Source organism: Trachypithecus francoisi, unplaced genomic scaffold (genome assembly GCF_009764315.1).
Source record: "Trachypithecus francoisi isolate TF-2019V2 unplaced genomic scaffold, Tfra_2.0 Lachesis_group11, whole genome shotgun sequence".
NCBI lineage: Eukaryota > Metazoa > Chordata > Mammalia > Primates > Cercopithecidae > Trachypithecus > Trachypithecus francoisi.
In genome coordinates, this window is record NW_022681456.1 from 64,138,567 (window position 1) to 64,152,782 (window position 14,216).

Below are 14,216 nucleotides of genomic sequence, written 5' to 3' on the forward strand. Positions count from 1 at the left end.
TGGTGTTGGAGCCCCACAGCCTGCCAGTCTGTATGCTCCCCTAGAGGTTTGAGTAGCGGTGCACTGAAAAAGCGAGCCACTGCCCCGTCACACGCCCTGTGAGGGGGACAAGGGAACCTTTTCCATTTCAGGAACTTTCATGAGACTTATCGATAGATTTGTTTCAAAGCAACAAGCTTCCCTAATCCAACAATGGAAGAAAAAAAGAGAATCATTGTCTCTACTCTTTCCATCTATGGAATCCACTACATATACAGAACACATATAGGAACAAGGGCAGTAAAATTCCAAAGAAGTCTAATCTGCTTTTGCACTGTTTTAATACAGATGAATTTTAAAAAATAGCTATGCAAATTAAAAAACTGTTTCCCATGCATGCTTTTATGAGCGGTTAAATACATGAGTTGTACTGGAGCTCTTTATAGGATCTTAAATAGTAATATATCTTTCTGGATTATATGGACTTTCAAACCTTTAATTCTGATTTTTCATGAACAAAAACAGCAGAAGTAGTTAAAAACTTCTATCCCTTTTAAGGAAGTAGAGAATTTAGTTCATTTCTGAGCCGGCTTCCCCAAACCTTGCCAAGGCATGGCTGAATGACCTACTTGAGATCAGTGATTAACAAGGTCAGCAGATAACATTTTTCTGTATGAATTTTGTACCACCCCAGCCTTTCCTGAAAGACAGTTGACAGATAAAAGAACCGGTTCTTTTAAAGTGACAGCATCACAGAACATAGGTAAACTGAAAAAAGTTATCTCCTTAAAATGAATTTGCAGTCTCTCAACTTCAGAACTTCTTACAAATTTACTGTAAAATTAGAACAAATGCTTTAGACGATCTAAGAACAGGACAATAATAACAATGTATTTTTTTCAGCTTTGAGTCTATCCCCAAAGAATGCCAACTAAACCTTGGAAATACATTAAGTTTCACTGTTATGTGTTTTCTGAAAAATGTTGATTTCAAGACCAACATGGAAAAGCTGAACCTTTTGCAATAAAAGGAAATACTCAGTACTTTGTCCTTTGTTGCTTGGCAACTAAGGGCTATAAATGGATTTTATGATTATAAATTCACTGGAATTAATGTGAACATGTAAAACTTGTAATAATTCCCTGGAGACAGGAGTGTTTCTTTGAAAAAGAAATGTATGGATCTATGTATGTAGCTGTACTCATTCTTGTTTCACAATAAATAAAGCAAGCAATTTGGTTCCTTCATATTTGCAAATATTATAATAAAACCACTACTATTTATTCTATCATTTTAACATTTTATCATTCATGTTCACAACCATAAGAGGGTAGCTGTTATTATCCCCATTTGACAGATGGAGAACATTGAAACTTTAAAAGGTCACACAACTAAGATGCAAATAAACCAGGATTCAAAGCCAAGTCTGCCTGAAACAAGGCATCCGCCATTCGCCTGCATACCACAGAGATTCCTAGGAAGCATATTTCTCAGCTCTTAATAGCTGAGCTATTGGTAGCTTTAACCCTATGAGAATGACACTAATTCTCAGTATCAAGTCACATGATGCTCTCTTCAGAACACATTACTTCTTATTGCCATATACGACATTTGTTTCTTATATTGTTAACACCAGGGTATCAACCATTGGGGTCCCATCTTGCTGGACTTTTTGTCCTGATTCAGGTTACCCAAAATTACAAGATTAAGAGTTAATATTTATACTGCCCTTCTGAGCATAGCCTCCTGCCTAACTTTCCTCTGTATATTTTTGTTATGCACAGAGCAGTACTAAAGAACAGTGATGGTGTTCTGATATCTTTGTACTCTTATTAGTGGACTTACATTATGAGTTTCTGGAGCTGCCTGCTCAATGAACATAAGCCATTACCTTTTTACCACTAACACCTCATCTTATTGTGCTAGAGCTGGGATTTTCAAAGGAATAATGGCAGATGGCAGTAAAGTGCCAACTGCTAGCAGTCCAGAATAATTTTACATGCAAATTGTACAAAAAAAGAAAGAAAGGAAGAAAGCCCTGGTTATCTTAACAGGAGACATGAGTTCTACAACTATCTCTATAGATGTTCCCTGTGACCTGTTTAGAAGACAATGTGCACAGTGGACAGGGACACAAGCCTTCAGAGCAGACAGATTTCTGTCCAAATCTAAGCACTTCATATACATAACAGCTGTGTTACCTTGGGCAAGGTACATAACTTCTCTGAATCTGTTTCCTCATCTCTAAAATACTGACAACATTATCATTCATTGTGTTGTGCAAATTAAGAATTAATATAGCTAAAGTCTTAGTACAATGTCTAACATAAAGTAAAGCATTCATTCAATGGCAGTGGTTTTCCTTCATTAAATGATAGTGGTTTTCTTATTTATCACAGGCTGCTCTCTTCAACCCACTGACTGGACATCCTTCTCCACTGCACGGAAACCTCTTTTCAAGGTCATACACAACCTTCTTTTTCCCAAAGTCTATAGGCAATTGTCTTGTATTTCAGACACATTTGAAACGTTTGACCATATTCTTATTGAAGCACTTTATTTCCTAGTTTAACAACCACACTCTCCTGGTTTCCCTCCTACCTCACTAAACATTCCTTTGCTACTCTCACTTGGATCCCAAAATGTGATCTGGGACCCTTTTCTCTATCTGTACTCTTCTTGGTGATCTCACTTAGTCTCAGGGGCTTTAAATACTACTTATAAGCTGATGACTCCCTAATTGACATCAGCAGCTCTAATCTTTCCTTGGGTTTCAAATTCAATAATCCAACTGCCCCCTCATCACTTCCACTTGGTTGTCTAAAAGAGATCTCAAATGTAAAATGTCTCAAATGAATTCTTAATTACACACATACACACACACACACACGTGCGCCTGTTCTTCAGTCTTCCACATCTAAGTACATTGTACTACCATCCACGAATTGTTGACACCAACACCTAGGCATCATCCTAAACAGATTCCTCTGTCTTCCTCACTGCCACATCCCATCCATCTGCCCCTGCCTGTTCTCCTGCTTAAAACTCTCCACACTGAGAATAAAAACCAAACTCTAATGTCATTTTCTACCACCCTCCCCATTGTCACTCATACTTCAAGTGCTTCCACCTCACTGTTCCTTTCCTATCCCTCTCCCAACCACCTCAAGCTCAGTGACTGCACAGTTGCTCTTTTTACCTAAAATGTTCTTCTCCCAAACAGATGCATGACTTGCTTCTGGTCGTTCTTCAGGTCTCAGCTTGAATGTCACCCCTCAGAAACCATTCCTGATTGTCTTAGCTCCAGTAATTCTGTCTTCATAAGACTCTCTGCACCACCATCTGGTTTTATTTTCTTCATAATTAATGACATTTTGAAATCATTGTTTTATTTATCTCCTATTGTCTTCTCCCTTCATCTAGAGAAGAAGCCACTATAAGGCAAGGACTCTGCTTATTCATCACAGAGTCCCTGGTTCTTAGGAGAGCAGCAGGCTTATGAGAGACGGTCAAATATTTTTTGATTGTGTGAAAGTTGATCATACAAATTAGGTCATTCTTGTCACAGCCAACTAAAACAGAGTCATGAGGCCAGGGGGAAAAAGCACTCAGGGCATATAACATTGCTCAAAAAATGTAATTCTCTACAAGCCTGGATACTGAAACTGCTTGCTATATAACCTTAAACCAGTTTTATATATAATCATTGCTGAAACAACCTGCTACAACTCTTAAAACTAGTTTTACCCACTGCTATCACTTACCAACCAAAACTTGCCAGCTCCCTAAACTTTCATAGTGCAAATTAATTTTCTCAAAGAACAATACATAACATTTCTCCTTTCTATAAAACCTCCAGTCTCCTCTTTGTTCTTCAGGCATACCAAAGACCACCTAGTCTGCCTGTATGCTCCAAATTGCAATTATTTCTTCCCAAATAAAACATTAAATTTAGAGATTCATCTCTACATTTTTATTTTGACTTTGACAATGACTGAATAAACAAGGTAAGGAATAAATGACCTTGCAGCCATTTACTATCTGGATAACCTCAAGCAAGTTACCTAACCTCTGTCAGCCTCATGTTTCTCATACAAGGATAGAAATCCCCTAGGGCTGCCTTGACGCTAAATGGAGAAAATCATAATTAAGAAACAATGAGAATAATAGTAACTAAAAATTATTGTCTCTCTGTGCCAGGCATAGTGCTTCACAACCACGTTTTGAGATGATAGGGTTATCCCCATTTTACAAGCAAGGAAACTAAGGCCTGCAGAGCCTTATGAACCTATCCCTAGTCCCAGAGGTAGTCAATGGTAGAGCTAGGATTCACAGCCAGGACGACTAACTCAGAACCTATATTCCTAAGGATGATTCTGCACTCAGCACATAGTAAGTGCTTGAAAACAGTTATTATGATTATTAATTAGGTTGTAGATCAGGTGTTGGTCAAATTTTCTGTAAAGAGCCAGATAGTGTTTTGATCTCTGTTGCAACCACTCACCTCGTCCATCACAGCATCAAAGCAGGCCACAGGCAATATGTAAAAGAGCATGTTCCAGTAAAACTTTATTTGCAAAAACAGGCGGCAGGCCAGATTTGGCCTGTGGTCCGTAACTTACTGACCTCTGTTGATGATGAATAACTAACATTAAGAGATGCTTACTGCATGTTTACTAAAAAGCACAAATTATATAATCCCCTTTTTGTTTTAAAAAGCACACAAGATAGACACCAAACTCAACATAGTTAGCACTAAATAGTAAAATTACTACTAATAATTATCTTCTTCTTTTAGGTTACCTATATTATCCACAATTGTCCATGTATTGAATGTTTAGCTTCCAAGACATTGTGGAGTCTTCCAGAAACCAGGTTCTAACTTCAAAGTTGAAAGATGACAATATCAGTAACACCAAAGAAGGTGGGGGGATCCTCCACTCAGAAGGGTTTGTTTGGGTGATTTTGTTCCAGGACTCCCCAAAGATGGTGATAAATCTGACAGGTCTCAAAGGTAGCATGGGCAGGTGACAAGAGGTCAGCTCTAATCTCCTTACAGCACACTTCAAATTCTAATTAAATCACCTTCATTTTGGAGATCCCCGCATGAAAGAAGAAAGGTATTTCTTAGAAATGTTCAGATAATTTCATAGAAATGTTCAGATAATCCTAAATTCCTTGCATGACCTGGCTGGTTCTTCCTGTCCTTGGCATATTGTTGTTCCCAGTCTCCTGGGAAGTCCATGCTGTTTCCACACAGAATCAGAGGCTGCCTGCACAGGTAAACAATGAACTCCCGCATCTCTGAAATTATCCCACATATATAGATATCCATATATATCTGTATAGATATATCTCTATATATTTTACCTATATATATCTATATAGAGATATTATCTATATAGGTATCTATATATAACTATGTGGGATAATTTCAGAGATGCTGGGTACAACGTAATACCTATAATTCCACCATTAGAGATTAACCAGACCTGCCCCTGGAGGAGGTAATCTTTCTGCTGCTTTTGATCAAGACAGCTTCAATGTTCTATGAAAGCACTTTGAATACAAGACTCTACAGAGGTGTAAGGTGGTGTTAGATCATTTGCCATTTGCTCCTCTGTGCAAGCTTAGGTTTTATTAGGACAGAAGGAAAAGGACGTAGGAAACTGGTTGTCTAAGAGAGTGGGAAACTGGTGGCCCCAAAGACAGAGAATTGAGAGACTGGCCTAAGGCCAGAGATACTCTTTACCCATAAGACAGACTTGCCCAGTGCCAGCACTGGGCAGCTTCTGTCCTCTACACTGCATTCGGCTTTCAGAGCTTCTGATTCTTCTGTCAGAAATTCAGAAACCAGCCAATCAAAGTTGTTTTCACATTTTAGAGAAATAATATACAGAAACCACTTAAGACATTGATCATTTTATCTCTGCTAATAATGGAATCTGAGGCATTCTATCAACTGGCAACACTCTGTCTCAACTCCCTCTGTTTGTTCTATTCACTGGACCATTCTGCTCCTGGGCAAGTTTTCCCTCTTCATACAGTTGAACTTGCAAGGTGCCCCAGCTCTAGTCAGAATTCAGTATCTGCTTGTTGAATGGACTAGTCTTTTGCACTGTTCTTTCATTCATTCACTCCATAAGTATCAGTGCCTACTAAATGCCAGTATCATATAGGCACTTTTTCCAAGCAACGGCTCTCCTCTACACAGCAATTCTGCTTAACCTCCCTGAAGCCCTTCTAGATTAGTCCCATCTGGGTTGAGCACTTCAGTCACTTCTTGTCTGCTCCAAAGCCTTCAGCATTTCCCCCATTTTCCTGAACATGGGGCACTTTATGGTATTCCTATACAGCTTATGGACAGCAGATGTTTCTGCCTTCCCTGCATCCCCACTGCCCTTTTTTGGTTAATAGCTACTTGGAGAATTTAAATCTTAAGCAGAGAGATGGGCAGAAAATGTTCAAAGCTTTTTTGATGGCAGCTTCCTGAACAGACTATTCTTCCTCGTAGATCTCAAGAACTGCCTGGTGGTTACTGTCCTTCCACAGGTTCTAGCAGCTACTCCCACAAACCTCAACAAGTGAGCTGGAGTTTCTGCCAGTTTCCTTCTTGAGCTTTTACTTGTGATCTACTCTTAGTATGTAGTTTTTCCCACAGCATACTTTTTCCCACTCTGCTCAATCTGGGCCAGAATCTCCTCTTTGCTTTCAGTGCTAAGCCAACAAAGCATTTGAGCACCTACTTCAGGATGAAGAGGATAAATAGCTTCTCAAAAATTTGTTCTTTAGAGATTAAATATAATCAACAATACTGTTTCCAACTCATTTTTAATAAACTATTTTTAAGAGCTTGGAAACAAATAATGAGTCCTCTGATATCAAGATAGTACAAATTAAGAGTCTGAGATTAGAGCTATCAAAGATAAATGAAGTAAAGTGAGGAATGGGATTTACTGCACTTTATTTTTTAATTCCTTTTTATCCAGAAGATTGTTGTAAGAATAAAATGATATGATGTAAAGTAAATAGCACAGTGCTTGGCACGTGGTAAATGCTCAACAGATGTTATTAATCTGGTTCAAACTTGAAGTGAAATTGACAATGTTTTCAAGTTAACTTAAAACTTTGCAAACGTTAAAGTTTCAAGTTAACTTAAAACTTTGCAAATGTTAAAGCATATAGATTTCTAAAGATATAACCACGACTCTCATAGAAATATAATATGAATGCATGTTAGAGATTGTATTTAACTAGTTAATTAATGAAGGGACCAGGAAGATGTTACAACTGTTTCAAAGAAGAATTCAAACATCAGACACACACATACACTGTATAGAATGAATTTATAAATAAATGCAAAAATGGCTTTTACTGAAACTATTGATCCCCCTAAGAACATATTTCATTTGCATATCTATACATAAAAATCATTTGCATCGATATCCGTTACCTGCAATTTACAGAGTTTCAAAATAGCTCTACTACACCGAAAGGCACAAACACCATAGAATCCCATAGCCCAGAATGATGTGATTTAGGCATAGTTTTCTATGGAAGACACCCAGTAATCCTTTTAATCCATGTCAAAATCTTTTACAATTTTTCTTGACACATGGATCTTAAACAGAAGCGTTTTGCTGAATTAAACCTATTCTCCTTTAAGATAAACTCTTCCCTGATTATAACATTATATATTCAAATTATAAAGCACTTAGATAATAAAGTATAAAGAAAATAAAAATCTTCATAATCCTATCACTCCAGGTAGTTACTGTTAATGCTTAAAGTATATTCATCTGGTTTTTTCTATGTATTTGTGTGTGCATGAATGGAAATATATTAACTGTTTGCAACCCAGTTTTAATAAACTTGTTATAGAAAGTTATCTATATATATCTAATTGAGTTTATATATTCCACATTGTAATTCACTTTTTTCCTTAAGATCATAAACATTTTTCTTTGTCATCATTTTTAATAGCTACAAAATATTCCATTATATGTTAGAACCATAATTAATAAATCCACCACTATTAGAAATTTAGGTTGTAACCAATTTTTAGTTATTATAAATAAAACAATGCACCTGTCTTCTGAAAACCTTTTTCTTGAAGTGGTACTGTTTTGCTGAAAAAGCCAAACATCTCACAAACATAGTGAATTACATGTAATTACATGTAAAAGAGAATTACAATGAAACACAATGTCTGAGTTTCCAGAGGATGTTGCAGTTTCTAGAGTGCCTGATGGCGCCTCTTCTGCTTTAGCTCACAAGCCTACCTATTGCATCAGTGGCAGACGGGGATTTGAAATAGAACCGGAATTATCAGCTACCCAGAACAACCACCCTTGTCACTTTCTTGAGACACCATGAAGAATTAGTCACGTTTGGAAGTTAAAAATAAAAACTAAGATCATCATGAGCTTTGACAGTCAAGGCCATTTAATTCGAGATAATTTTTAATACAAACATGTCTATAAGGAAAAAGTACATTATTTAGGGCTTAGTTTCTTAGAATGAAGAGCCTGAGGAAATGGAGAAAATAGCTTTCAGGTGGGTAACAAATTGTCAAATTTTTTCTTGATTTTCAAACCTTGAATTTTATTTGATTAGAAACAGTAACGTATCATTAGGAGCATGACATGAAACAACTGGCTCTTCTCATGAGAATATCAGATTTAAGGAGAGGGTATAGCTCAGAGGTAGAGCACCAGACTGCAGATCAAGAATATCAGCTTCAGTTCAGCTGTCTTCATTTTAAAGATTTGAAAAGGGTCAAGAGAAAGGAAATTATTAAAATGTAAGAGAAAGTATCCAAAGCCCTACAAGCTACCATTTAAACGAAGTGGTTGTTGAACTTGACTCAGAGTAGGTGCTCAATATTTGCTGAATAGTAGAGATAAGAAAAAATTGACACTTAGCTGTGTGATTTTCAAGGGGATGGGAATCATTTAAGCTAGTGCCTTCATTTTAATTTGTGAAGTCTACCACCTTTTCCAACTATTCAAAGATAATGTAAGAAAAACACTGATCATTTTATTCTCTTTTGATAGAGAATGGACTTTCCCCATCAAAAAGGCTTCAACTGGAGCCACAGAGTTTGGTTTGGACTAAGAAAAATACTTTTATAATAATGATCAGATAATTGCAACAAGCTGCAGAGGGGACTTGTAGAAACTATATCCATAGAAACCTCCAAAAATAGTATAAACAAGGACAGTATAGGGATCCCATAGAAATAAAATCTCTTTCAAAAAACAGAAAGTAGACCAGATTTGATATTCAGGTCTTCCCTAGCTCTAGAAGGAAATGGAGTAGATTTTTGCATGTATACAATAAATTGCTGGTTTCTCTAAAATACATGCAATGGTAGATTGAAGCTTACTACCTACTGCTCAAGTGAAAAGTACATATGATGTAAAATCAGGCAATAACAATCTGGCAACATTAGTGTGCCTACCATGTGCCATCCATGACTCAGGTAGACAATACCAACTTGGCCACTGTCAGAGACAGAACATTCAATGGAATGGATGGTAGGACTGAGATAAAGTGATAATTCTCTTGGTGTTATATTCCTTCTTGCCATTTCTGGAAAAATCCAAGCCACAGAAACTACCCCATGGTGTTGATTCCTCCCAATAGTGACACAGAATCTCACCATTTCTTTGGTATGCCTCGTCACTCTTTAGTGTTCAGCACTGTTTACTATTCAGTCCATTCCATTCAACTTTTAAATACATATTATTTGTCAGGCACTTCACAAAGTACAAGAAATACCAAAAGCACTTGTGCTGCTGACTGATTCCTAGATTCTGTAAATGAACAGGTCTTCCCTCACTTCTTCTCATACTCCCTCATGCAAAATACCTTACCGTGTAAAAAGGATAGTCATGTTTCCCTTCACATAGAATCTGAGCATGGCTATGTATTTTTTTTTAAACATAGGGTATGGGAAAAAATAAAATCTAGCACAGGACAGGGACAAGTAATAATAACATAAACATGCTGACTCCTTGATTCTAACAACCAAACTATAAGATGGAAATTCTGTTTTGCTTAAAATCTCTATCCATACCATTAATTTTTTGCTTCAAATGCAGCACATAAACCCCCACTTTTGATAATTAGGAGAGTTACCTAAGTATGATAGCATTTCTTTCAAAACAAAGTTTAAGGGAATACGGAAAAGGTGAAACAGGGATAGTGAGCATTTCTCAGAAGCAGCAAATTCATGCTGGAAATTGGCCTCTTACCTTCAAAGAACTGCTGCAGGGCCTCATTTTCGCCTACCACATCCATGGTGCTGTGGTCCTAGTACTAGTTCCTCGTAAAACAATGGTTATCAGACCTCAGGAAGTAAGTACTGTCCCTTTGATTCGAAGCCTACGAATGCTCTTGAAAAATCATTTTCTTTTTATTGGAGCGAAGCATATCTTCGGCCATCAAATTGTGCCCGGAAAGACAGTTGAGTTTTCAAATGTGATTATAAAACTGGAAGGATATGCAACCATGCATGTTTTTAAAAATTCATGAAGAGGCAAGAGGTAGCAAATTCATCTGTCTTAATATAGGGAACTGTTTCTACTCTGCTTTTCGTCTTTAAGGACCTTTGTCCTTAGTGACACATGTAATTACATAAATGGGCAATAAATACATAGTCTTATCTCTTATTTGTCCTTTTACATCAATATATTTATATCTCCACCTTTATCAACTAGATCCATTTAGCTACCACCAATAAAAGATACTTATTTTTTTAATCTAGAAAAAAGGGATAAATCAATATAATTACTTTTGATACCTATAATCACAGGTAATTTTAAAAGTCTTGTGCTAATGAAAAGTTAGAATTTCTTAAGTATTTCTAAACTTACAGCAAAAACTTAAATTCCTTAATACATACCTGTTCCATTTCCTCTAGAGCTTATTTGCTTCCAAAGTATAAACCATAAAGTATAAGAAGTCTAACAAGCAACAAAAACTGCATTACCAATTTAATAATTCTTATAGCTGAGTCACTAGTAGCTGGATTCACTCGTAAATATAAAACCATACCCAAATAAATGTTTTTTTTGTTTTTTTTGAGACGGAGTCTTGCTCTGCCGCCCAGGCTGGAGTGCTGTGGCCAGATCTCAGCTCACTGCAAGCTCCGCCTCCCGGGTTCACGCCATTCTCCTGCCTCAGCCTCCCGAGTAGCTGGGACTACAGGCGTCCGCCACCTCGCCCGGCTAATTTTTTTGTATTTTTTAGTAGAGACGGGGTTTCACCATGTTAGCCAGGATGGTCTCGATCTCCTGACCTCGTGATCCGCCCGTCTCGGCTCCCAAAGTGCTGGGATTACAGGCTTGAGCCACCGCGCCCGGCCACCAATTTAATAATTCTTATAGCTGAGTCACTAGTAGCTGGATTCACTCGTAAATATAAAACCAAATAAATGTTTTGTTTTCACTGCTTAGCTATAATTCATTTAATAATAGCCTAACAAAATACAATTAGGAAATTAAATTATCCTTTCAGCCTCTTCCTTTTCTCTTTTTCCCAACTTTCTATTTGGAAAAAAATAGTACTGTAAAATATATATATACTCTTCACCTACACTTACCAATTATTGACTCTCTCTCTCTCTCTCATATATATATATATATATGAGACAGAGTGGTAGCAGTGGATATGGATGTTATATATAAATAAATATATATAATTATATATATAAATATATAAATATATAATTATATATTTTTATTTTAATAAAAATATATTTATATTATATAATTATATTTTATATATAATACATATATAATACATATGTAATTATATATATATTTCAAAAACAGAAGGTAGATCAGATTTGATATTGATATGGAGAGATATATATCTCCATATCCTTCCTTTGGCTGAACCACTTGAAAATAAGTTGGTGACATCTTGACACGTCACCCTTAAATAACCCAGTATGTGTCCCAACAATAAGGACATTTTCCCAATCACAATATCATTATACCAATGAAATGTAATATTATCATCTCATATATAATTTTTGTATGCCTAGTATGGTGCAAGAGGAGATTCGAAAACAGGCTGAAGAAGAATGGTGGTAGTTTATTTCTAATTTTTATGGATACATAATAGTTGTATATATTTATGTACCCTTAAATAACTCAGTATATGTGTCCCAACAGTAAGGACATTTTCCCACACAATCACAATATCATTATTATACCAAAGAAATGTAGTATTATCACCTCATATATAATTTCTTCCAGTCTCCAAAATATTTTTTATGGTTTTTGATTTCTGATTAAGGACCCAATGGATGTCCATGCACTGCCTTTGGTTATGTCTTTTAAAACATAGAACAGTCCCCTTGTCATTTTGATTTGTGCTCTTCATGATTTTGACTTTTTTCTATAGTCCAGGCTCATTGCCTTGCAGAATGGCCATTTTCCAAATTTGTCTATTGTTTCATTATTAGAATTAGTAGGTGACATAATTCCAAATATATATTTTAAAATTTTACACACATATACTGTTACTTGAAAAATGAGCAAACTAAGTTTAGCTTAGAAAAGGTTTAGGAGATTCTTTTGACGCTCACACTGGCCCTCAGATCTATAAGTAAAATCATCAAGTTGTTTAAAGAAATGAATTTTCAACAATTATGTGAAGCTGTCTGCTGGGTGCAGGAAATAAAAAGATGAATAAATAATAGTCCCAGCCCTCCATAAACTGAAATCTAGGGCATGAGAAAAACACAAGTGACTGTAACTCAGGGCAGACTGATAGCTGGGAAGATGTCTCAAGAGAACAGAGAAAGGAGAGTAATTGAATCTGGGAGGATCTGGAAAGGTGCCACAAAGAGCTAGGATGTGAATACACTTAAACAGTGGGTAGGTTTTTTTTTAATTTTATTTTTTTAATTAACAAATAATAATTGCCCATATTCATGGGGTACACAATGATACTTCCATACATACAATGTGTAGTGATCAGATCAGGGTAATTAGCATATCCATCATCTCAAACATTTATCATTTCTTTATGTTGGAAACATTCAACATCCTCCTTCCAGATATTTGAAACTACACATTATTGTTAACTACAGTCATCCTACAGTGGTACAGGATATATAAAACAATAGGTATGTTTCTTAAAACATGAGCAATGGCTTGGAAGACAGCACAGGTACAGAGATTGTATGCCTAGTATGGTGCGAGAGGAGATTGGAAAACAGGCTGAAGAAGAATGGTGGTAGTTCGTTTCTAATTTTTATGGATACATAATAGTTGTACATATTTATGGGATACATATATTTTGATACAAACATACAATGTGTACTGATCAAATCAGGGTAATTGGGGTACCCATCACCTAAAACATTTATCATTTGTGTTGGGAAGATTCCAAATCCACTCCTTTATTGTGAAATATATAATAAATTATCGTTAACTGTATTTACCCTATTGTGCTACCAAACACTAGACCATATTCCTTCTATATATTTTTGCACCCATTATCCCTCTTTATCCTCCCATCCCGCAACCCCCATTACCCTTCCCAGCTTCTGCTATCCTCCGTTGTATTCACTACCTATAGTGGTAGATTCTGAATGTAATTGATTCCATGCATATTCATTCTAAGTGTATTTATTGCCAGTTTCCTCTGGGTGGGTGTGAGGCATGATACAATCCCATTTAACTTAGAGAGATCTCTGTGGCTGAATGTGTTGGCTGGGGCAATAACCAAAGTTTAAGCATTTTAAGAAGCTACTGCAAAATCCAGGTAGGCTGTAGTAAAGCCTGAAGTAAGATGACGTAGAACAAAGCACTGGTTACTGGCTGGATGTAGGGAGCAAGGATGAAGTCAAACTTTTTTTTTAAGGATTTATATGCCTGTAGGTAAAATATGAATTAAGATGCCTAAAACATGTAGCTTCTGGCTAACCCTAGACTCCAAGAGAAGCTCCCAGCCAAGTCTCCTGGAGGCCACTGGAAATAAGTCATCACACTATAATCCACTGCCAAGTAATGATTCTGGATCCCGTCCACCAATTCACCCACAGACTTCATGTTCTCAGCAGCACAGTGATGTGACAGGAAGCATCATAGACATGAGATTTCATTTAATGGCCTGAGAAGCTAAGGTCAGAATTGGGGTTCCAAATTGAAATACTTCCAAGGCCTGGCAGGTGAGTCAAGTGGGTCCCTTAACCTTGGTGTCAGGGAGACAATCCA

At 36.6% G+C, this 14,216-nt stretch overlaps 1 protein-coding gene across 2 annotated transcripts in view; it reads right to left on the minus strand.

The window, feature by feature from the left end:
- MYRFL (myelin regulatory factor like) overlaps positions 1-10,560 on the minus strand; it is a 123,933-nt gene extending 113,373 nt beyond the window's left edge. For both annotated transcript variants that reach the window (XM_033221282.1, XM_033221281.1), the window contains exon 1: positions 10,239-10,560. In XM_033221282.1, the coding sequence (XP_033077173.1) occupies positions 10,239-10,284 (46 nt within the window). In that variant the 5' untranslated portion in view covers positions 10,285-10,560. The remainder of the gene's footprint in view (positions 1-10,238) is intronic.
- Positions 10,561-14,216: the final 3,656 nt, after the last annotated feature.